The sequence below is a fragment of the Astatotilapia calliptera genome, chromosome 4 (assembly GCF_900246225.1).
Source record: "Astatotilapia calliptera chromosome 4, fAstCal1.2, whole genome shotgun sequence".
In the NCBI taxonomy this organism is placed as follows: Eukaryota; Metazoa; Chordata; class Actinopteri; order Cichliformes; family Cichlidae; genus Astatotilapia; species Astatotilapia calliptera.
The window spans coordinates 4936711-4946173 of NC_039305.1; the positions used below are offsets into that span (position 1 = coordinate 4936711).

General features: G+C 42.4%; 2 protein-coding genes across 2 annotated transcripts; both read right to left on the reverse strand.

The window, feature by feature from the left end:
* Positions 1–245: 245 nt before the first annotated feature.
* Positions 246–5552, reverse strand: nucb1 (nucleobindin 1). Its single transcript, XM_026164130.1, has 13 exons — positions 5465–5552; positions 4167–4290; positions 3961–4068; positions 3690–3822; positions 3279–3382; positions 2878–3063; positions 2691–2781; positions 2519–2577; positions 2201–2293; positions 2025–2114; positions 961–1131; positions 752–869; positions 246–662 (listed from the first exon to the last, which is right to left on the reverse strand). The coding sequence occupies exons 2-13, from the start codon at positions 4284–4286 to the stop codon at positions 577–579; spliced, it is 1359 nt and encodes a 452-aa protein (XP_026019915.1). The 5' UTR covers positions 4287–4290; positions 5465–5552; the 3' UTR covers positions 246–576.
* Positions 5553–6062: 510 nt separating this feature from the next.
* ccndx (cyclin Dx) lies at positions 6063–7678 on the reverse strand. Its single transcript, XM_026163644.1, has 4 exons — positions 7411–7678; positions 7081–7296; positions 6586–6906; positions 6063–6365 (listed from the first exon to the last, which is right to left on the reverse strand). Exons 1-4 carry the CDS (start codon positions 7675–7677, stop codon positions 6216–6218), a joined length of 954 nt encoding a protein of 317 aa, XP_026019429.1. The 5' UTR covers position 7678; the 3' UTR covers positions 6063–6215.
* Positions 7679–9463: the final 1785 nt, after the last annotated feature.

Below are 9463 nucleotides of genomic sequence, written 5' to 3' on the forward strand. Positions count from 1 at the left end.
TATTTCTGTTGTTTTCCTCCTTATCCACAAAGCGAAGTGTTGCATTACTCTCTGGAAATTCTTGACCTTGGCATGTATAGTTGCAAATTTTGTTATATAAATAACAAACTTTGAAAATCTTCCGTCTCGTGAGAGACTCATTAACTGTTCAACTTCAGCACCCACATAAAAATAATGACAATCGATCATGTCTGAAGCTGTGCGATTTAGTGTTGCAAAAAAAACCCACACAGTGCTCCCCAAAATACTTTTAAATTAAGATTTTATTCGGCAACGTTTGTGATTTTACACATGCAATTCTGCAGGATTGACAGCTTCACTGAAACTGAAGATTTCTGAGAATACATGTACTAATACCGTGTGCTTTGATATCTTTAATCTAATGTAGACCACAGACATTAACACTCAGTACAAGAAACAAGCCGGTCTGTCTGAACCTATGCACACAGATCACATAATGCATTTTGCAGAACCCATCTGGATATCTGTGTCAGGGTAAATCAAACCAAATGTGCGTATGTTTAGGTGTGTGTGTGTGTGTGTGTGTGTGGTGTGTGTGTAAGCTGCCTGAGCACATTAGGTGTGCAAAGGCAGATTCTGTGGGGGTTCTGCAGGCAGATTATTTTGGGCTTCAGCTTCGGGCTCAGCTGGAGCTTTTGCCTCTGTGGGAGAAATATAGAAAAAAATTAATGAATTAAAACACAAGCCAAAGAATGTAACAACAATGCTGGATATGTCACAGTCAGTTTACCTTTATCTTCAGGTTTCTGTGTCTGTGGCTGAAACTGTAGTTCTCCATTAGGACCCGCAGGAGGCTGCCCATCCACTGCCTGCTGTTCTTTCTGTCGCTGAGACATTTCTAATACAGCCTGCCATTTAAAAAAAGAAAAAAAGAAACAATTAACTATTTTTTAAGTTTCAGATGATGTAAGAAAGTGACCGCCAGGGTAGGATTGTTACCTGCTGGTACTCTCTCCTCTGGGCCTCCAAGGCTTTGCCTCTCTCCCTCAGCAGCTCCTGCTCCTGAAGCAGAGTCTCAGCCCTCCTCTTCAGCTCTTCCTCCTTGTCCCTGAGTTCAGCCTCAAATCGCTGGAGCTCTTCCTCTGTATACACTGGCTTGTTTTCCAGAGTCTGCAGCGACAACAGCGGGATGCAGGTAACGCACACATCCATCCATTTAAAAAAGAAAACACGTCCCTCCCTCTTCCCGGGGAGGGACATCGAGATGTTTCCAAACCAGCTGGGGCCTATAACTTCTCCATCATGTTCTGTGTCTGCCGCAGAGCCTCCTACTGGTAGCACATGTCCAACACCAGCACCTCACTTATGAGCCTCACAGGAGGCATCCTGTTTAGATGCCTCAAGCACCTCAACAGGCTCCTTTAGCCACGAAGGAGTTGCCTCCCAAATGGCCAAGATTCCCACCCTATGCATAAGCTTACTTGTAATGCTTTTAACCTTTAGCTTATTTTTTAGTCACTACCTTGGAGCCATAGGTGAGGATAGGAATGTAGATCGACTGGAGATCCAACAGTTTTGCTTTCATGCTCAGCTTTCTCTTCACCATATCGGACTAATACAGCGTCTGCATCACAACAAATGCTGCACCAATCTGTATCTCAATCTCCTGCTCCGCACTGTGAAAACACTGGTGAAAAAGACTCTGAGAATTCCAATTCATCCAAAAACTCTGCCCTAACCTGCAGTGGATACTCCACCCTCTTATAGTTATCTGATCCCCAATCGATGAAATTAGTTAAAGCATTATGCATGCATTATCTCATTATTGAAAAGAACACCACTGTCACACCCAGTCTGATTTTCCAAATGTCCATTGGTAAACAGAAATTAAAAAATAAAAAGTACATCAAAGAGTTTTCATTGGGTCAACTTGTGAGAGACTCATTAACTGTTCAACTTCAGCACCCACGCTTTCCAGGCTCATCCTGGGAACTTGAACCACACACCCAGTGCAAAGCATCCACCCACTTCCCCAACCTTCAGGCCACCTCTGAGCTCCTTACCTCCCACTCTTTGGGATTACTGAACTCTTTCTTCTCTGTGGACTTGAGGAATTCCTCCAGGCTGACGAGCCGGTCTTTGTTTGCATCCACCTTTTAACACAGGAAGGTTGGCTGCGTCAGTTAAAGAAAAACCCAGTAAAGGTGGGAAATGGTGAGATAAATAATTAACAATTTACATTTTTCATGACATGCTCCCTCATCCTCAGCCTTTCTTCCTCCATCTCCATCATATCATCTTCCTCATTCTTTGGGTCGTAGACCTTCTCCAGCTGGAGGAGGGAAATAAACAGATGTTAGCCGCTACTCTGATGCTGTGCATATGTCTGCTGTCAGCTTGTAAAAAAGCCTGCAGGAGCTTAGGAACACAGAGAAGAGCTGCATTTTGAAGGAAATAGAAATCAAACCAGGATTTTAAGCAGTCTCAGGATAAAACTAAATCTAAATCAAAGTTTAATTGAAGCAGTCATGATGTGGATGTAAGCAGGATTGTACACCTCCTTTGTAAAGAGAGCCTCCAGTTCCTGCTCATCCAAAACACCGTCTTCATTTGTATCTAAATGAAACAGAGAATAAATGAGAACCCTTCTTTCTTTGTTTTTAAAAAAAACATATAACCCATTAACATGAAAAAAAGAGAATGGCTTAAAGCGAGTTGCTGTCACCCACCATGCAGTTTAAAAAAGGTCTTGGGATTGAACTCCTGAGGATCCAGTCCATCTGTCTCCTCCCAAACTTCCCGCAGCTGATCAACGCTACCCTGAGTGGGAAAAATATTTTTTAAAAACAGACTGAAAACCTGAGTCATTTCTAATGGTTTCTGATAAAAACGAACACGGATGTATCAGTCGCCCACCGGAGCGTTAACTTTAGGATGCTGGCGGTGTTTCTCCTTCAGCTCCTGCATTCTCTTCTCCTCCTTTTCTCTCTTCTCCTGATCAAGGCTCTTCAGGTACTCCCGCCTCTCATGCTCCTTCAGCATCTCGTAGCGCTTGAACTCCTCGTGTCTCTCTGCGTCGTAGTTCTCCAGGTCCTTAGTGGCCTAGATGAAAAGCCAGAGAGATAAAAGATATTATTGCTGCTACTATTGCTGTTAATAATATTTTTTTTAAAAATAAGTGAGGTATAGCACAAAATAGACAGTCTGATCAGTGTTGTATTGATTCTCGAGATCTGTCACACTCTGTGAAACAAATGGACAAAAATGTCTTTAAAAACTCCTAAAATTCTTCTTCATTTATCGCTGCAGCAACTTACCGTTGAGATTAGAAGCTCGAGATCTTTGGCCTCAAAGGTGTTTTGATTGTGCGGATCCAGATGTTCAAACTGCTTCAGAAGGGAGGCATGGTCCATCTGAAGACCTGTATGGATCATATGTGAATAACCAATCACATACTGGACTACCATTTGGTTCTATATATATTACTGAATAAATACACAGATTTGTACAGAGATTTTTTTTTGTAAATAACAGACTGATAAAAATGGACTGACATACAAAATTTCCATAATCAGTTAAGATAAGAAAAGTCAATGGTTCACAAATTTCTGTGAAGGTGTTAAAAATCTTTTTCATTTTTTAAAAAAGATTATTAAATCTAATAAGAACTTTAGTATACAGTTAACTGCAAACTTTTCAGTGATGTGGATCAAAGGAATCCCACTCACTCTGTGTGTTGGTGCTGTCCAGTTTGGCCTTTAGCAGCATCCTGAGACGAGAAACCTCCTGACGCTTCAGCTCATCCAAGCGAGTTCTGACATGATGACTGACCAGGTCCAGCTCTTTACTGAGACGCCCGTTCTGATGGCAAACATGAGAAATCCAGGTGAGTTTAAACAGTTTGGACACAATGCCAGCTGCTAGAATGTAAACAGTACACAGGGAAGCCTACCGACTGAGAAGGAAGAACGTGAAACAGAGGCAGAGGTGGAAACCAACCTTAATGTCCTCTGTGTTTGCTGTCTGCAGTTTCTCTCTGAAGTGCGGGTCTGTCTCTAAAACCTCAATCACCTCTCTGAGGTACCGGTCGTAGTACAGGCCAGTGTCCTATTTTGTAAGGAAATGTTAACCACAACAAGTCTCTGGTCATAAAAACAGGTCACGAGGTAGAAGAAAAAACAAATGACAGAATAATGAGCCATTACCATGTTCTCTTCCTGCACTTCCTCTTTAGGGACCTGCTGGGCTGCATTGCGATCTATAGGCACTGACCAGACCTCGACAGAGATGGACAGCAGCAGGAGCCAGCCAGATATCCACTTCATCCTCCTTTAATATGAATATCAATAACAAAAATATCTTCCAGTGTCAGTTCTCCTACATACCTACATTTATATGTAACTTGGTACATTAAAAAAATCTGCATTTAACTCACAGAGAACCTCCTTCCCCTAAAATCTCACAACACACAACTCAATTATGACATTTTCAAACAAAAGACCCTGTAAGGATACTCATGTGCAAATAGGTCATGTTTCCTATTGTTTTGATTACATTACATTTACTTCATAATACTTGGTGTATACATTATGTAGATTTCCAGGAGTGGTGTGTCTTCTGGTATCTGTAGTTGTAGTTTAGGAAGTGTGAGAATCTGAATGATCTTCACCAATAACAAACCTCAGGTAGTGCTCTGGACATAGTTTATCATCTTTTTTCTATTTTTTTCCCCCAATACTATATAATTTAACTCCTATACAACCTTAATCTCAGTCAACAAATTATACGCAGCGGTTACAGCAGGAAAGTGAGCTAGTCACTTTTAGGTTTTAATGTGATTAGTTGATGACCGATGAATGCCGAATTCACCAGACGACTGCAAGGATCTATACAAAGTCTAAAACTGTAGTTCTTCGTAGATTTCGATGTATCCTTGGATATATAAAAAACAGTAATATGACATTTTGATAAGAATTAACGCAATAGATGTAATCCAAGAGGGAAGAAGTGTTACAAATAGGAGCTATACCGGCATTCTGAGATGAGATTTCATGTGCCATTTGTAATGATACCATCTATATTATTATTTATTAATAAGGCATTTGTTAATTAATGGTATTGTTTAGCTATTGCTAGGAAGCTAACTAGCTTAAGTAAGAACACTACGGATGCGGAAAATGGATACTGAGTGATGACGATTTAGCCCCCCAAAAATAATCTATTCGTTAACAGCGAACCCCTGTCACTGTAAACCCAACACAAACCTAAATTAATGATTCGCTTATGGCTTATTTCAGGCCTCTTTCGTTATTAATTGATTTTACAGATGATGTTAGAGCTCCGTGTTTTCACATCGCCGAACATGTAAGCAAGAAACGCATAGCACATTTCTTTCTACGACACAGTTTTCTCTTAATTTCTCGTACACTCTTGGTCGGAGTTAAACTGACACATAAAACTTGTCATAACACTGAAAAACATCCTTACATAGGCAGTATCTTACCGCAAGTTTGTTTTGGATATCTGACCCAATGCTTCAAGCACGAGCTGTATTTGCGTCGGATAAAACTGACGTCATGGGAATGCGGATCTCCTCCTGTGTGCTCCCTTCAGGTAACGTCGGAAATATCATACACATCCTTTTTTTTTTTTTACGGGTAAGGAGCTTTGGAATTGTGATCACAATTTTGTATTATAGTGAACATAATGCAAGCTCACCGTGATAAATGTGCCACATAATTAATGAGACAAAATCCCCCTTTAGTGAGATAACATCAAATATAAGAGATTGCTTTTGGAGGCGCGTGGCTTTGCACATGAAGGCATCAACGGATATTAGGTAAAAAAAATAGACACAAAATATGTACAAACATTTTTAATAGCTTTAAAAATAGATTTTCTGTGTATTGAACTCAGGACAAAAACACAAAGTTATGGTAAATTGAAATAAATTAACATAAAATGAATCAACAATTGCGCATGAATAATAAATAAAAGGTATAAATATGATTCTTTAAAAAAATCTAGGCCTAATATAAAATTGATAGAAGTATTAAATATGGCACGTGGAAAAAACGCCTTTCCACAAATAAATTAACAAAAATAAATTAACAACCACACACAAAAATGGCTAAATTATATGAGGAAAAAATGTCAGAGCATTCTGAGGTCATATTGAATTTATATCAGTTTGACTGATGAGCTTAAAGGGTTTTGATTGGTTGACACTTTCAATGCAATACTTCATTCAGTGTTCACAAGTCAATCTCTCTCATGTCAGTTGGTGTTCCAGGCCTTTCGTTCTCCACCTCCTCGTCTTTTTCTGTGGGGCCCTGCTGAAGCCCACTTCTCAGACGCTGGTGGAGGGCATATTCAATCATCTCACTGTAGCACTGCAGGACAGCCTGGAAAGCAAGAAAGAGAAAAATGAAGTCTTTTGTGTAAGATATGTGTATTTCACTGCATTTGACAAAGCTTTGAAACAAGGAGGCCCTTCAAAACAAAAGAAAATGCTTCTTGTTGATTCTGTCCCTTTGCAAAATTAAAATTCCAACTGAAAACCTCATTTAAATCAAATCTAATCTAATAATTGAGTCTACTTGCAAACAAAACAGGCATTCTCACCAGGTCGGTCTGGCACAGTTCAGCCAATGCTTCACTCATAAGGGCCAGCTGAGTGAGGCCCTTGTTGCCCAGACCTCGTAGGGCACAGTTCAGTGATGCTGCAGCAACAAGCGATGGCGGGGCTCCCAGAAACCGGGAGTCGCAGACACACATGGCGGCCAGCGTGTCGCTGTGCCGCCGCAGGGTGGAAAGCTGCTCCTCTGCAGATTCACCACTGTCTCCTCTCTCCTCTACACAGGCGAGAAAATGTGGGAGAAAATCCTGCGGAGTCACTGCTGCTGTGTCCCATCGGAGGGTGGCGAGGATAACACGCTCCATTTCCTAATGGAAGGGAGCATGAAAACAGGAAAATTTTAGCTGAAGCCCAACTTTATGGGCTACATTTGAAAGACTTTGGCATCCAGTGGAGACAAATCACTGTTAGGTATTAGAGGGCCACAGCTGGGAAAGACTCCCAAATGGGATTAGGTTATTCGGAGTATGAGATAAACTCACCAACAGGTTCGATGGCAGGAAGCTGTATTCAGCTGCCGCACACAGGGTGTCAGCGGTCACGCTGTCACACTCTGTGAGCTTCGAGGCTATAAGCATGCAGCCAGCAGCTAGGCAGTACAATGAGACCGGTACAGACAGAGACGCAGACAGGAACCTGTCCATCAGAGAGACAGACAGGGGGAAGACTGTCTCATCACAACCACACTCACAGCACACCTGGAGAGGAGGGAAAAAGGATGAAAGATGTCAGGATCACAGCTGTCCCGATGACATAACTCACCCAGCACTTTGAGGCAAATCGAAAAACTGGAGCATGAGAGAACTGAATACCTCCAGGGCCCATTTGGCAAGCTCCTCCCTGCGCTCCGGATCCCTGTGGATGAGGGTGATGTAGAGCATGGAGGGCATGTATCTCTCCTCCACGTGAAGCAGCCTCTGGATCACTCGATGCCCCGACACTGTTGGGTCCCAGGCGGCTCGCAGCTGAGGCGAGCCACTGTTGTGGCCCTGGGCTTGTGCCTCCCTCTGGCTCTGATCTTGAGTCTGGTCATCCTCCACTTCCTCACACCACAGAGACACAGACATGTCTCTGTCCATCTGCACAGCCTGCTGGCTAAAATATGAACTTGTTTATGTCCAGGAGGGAATTAAAAGAAAAACCAACGTCCTTCTGCCACACGAGGAAGCTGAATAGTTTGCAGGTAAATGGAAGTTGGTAAATCACTGTAGAGCCTTCTTGGTTTTTGCTGAAATCAGTCTTCCTGAGGTGGCCCTGCTGAATATCCCCCCTCACCAGAAGCTCAAAGTTTTATACCCAGCAGTCGGGAAGAGAGGGGGAGTGGTCCAGAGGGGTGGGAAATGCCATAGGAAGGGGCAGAGACCCTCATGAGCGACATAAAATAATAAGTTAACAAACAATGCGATCTGTGCAACAATTGCCTCAACAGGTGGGGAGAGGGAGAAAGAAGGAGAGCAAGGGGAGAGAGGGAGGCAGGGGAGGGGAAAAGAGGAACAGACAAGAGAGGGTGTGGCCCGCAGGGACAGAGCAACAGCTTGTCACCGACAGTGAAAAAAGAGAAGGACGAAAAGAAAAGGCAACGAGGGGTGAGAGAGAGACAGAGAGAGACAGAGAGAGAGAGAGCGAAGCACCTCCAGACTGTGACAATGGGCATGGATGACAAAAGGATGAGGGTGTTTGTTTACAACGTGAGCACGGGAGGAGAGATGTTAAACGCTGATGTTCAGTCTTGTCCTGCTGTCAGAGAAAGATCCTGAAGTTCTGATATTTTTTTAGTTTCCCAAACAGTCCCATTATTTCTGTCTGTGCAGTTTCAGGGATTTTTGTGTCGTATAATGATTTGAGTCGGTGGTTTGCAGGTTTGCAATCCTAAAATGTTGCTTATGTCCCAGGATGCATTTGGAGAACTGTGATTAAGTGATTAAAAATTAAAGATAGATAAAATGAGAGTAAAATCTCACATTTCATTCAAGCGAGAATACCCTAAAGGTTCTTTGTTTTTACAAATGTTTTTTAACAAAGATATTTGGTAATTCTAGATAGATTCTATATTCTTTTGTAAGGAAACAATATAACAGCTGCGTGCAAACATACTAAACAAAAAAATGAATCAATTTTTGAAACAATTACAAATTAATCAATAAAGAAAAATTATATTTGACAGTGGGGTTGCAAACAGATTTCTTTTTTGGAAGCTTTTGCACTCTTTAGATGGAAACATTAAAATACCTTGAATACTGCACACATCTTGCGTTTCTCACCATTTATCAGGGGAGAGGAAGGGATTTCAAAAGTAGTTATAAATGTGTTCGTCAAACTTTTGGCTCTGAGCTTCTCTGTCGTCACAGATTGTCATTGTCAAAGCAACCTGCGTCCCCTTCGGTCTCCCCTCCCTGTGGCAATCTGCTGCTCTTGTATAAAGAGCGGCGAGGCCAGCGGGGAGGGCCGGGCGAGGTATGTGCAACAGACAGTGGAGCCGGGCAGGTCAATGAGCCGTATTGTCTCCCTTTACAAATCAGTGTCAGACAACAGCTCCTGGCCTTCTGCCTGCTGCTGGCTCTTCGCACACACACACTTCACACATTCATGGGGTAGACACACTTTTCACGCACTCCCCGGGGAGCCCACTGATGGTCACAATGGGGTCGCACTCCCCAGTGGAGAATACAGATTGTATTTGACACACTCATTACAGGTGGCTCTTCACACATTTAAGGCGTCAATGGCAGCTAAGGTTTCAAATGGGAGTTAAATGGACAGAGATACGAACACCATGCTGTGGATCACCACGACTTGATTTCAGCTGAGCATCAATAATTCATACCTGCTGTGACAAAGAAGTGATTCAGTTTCATATGTAACCCA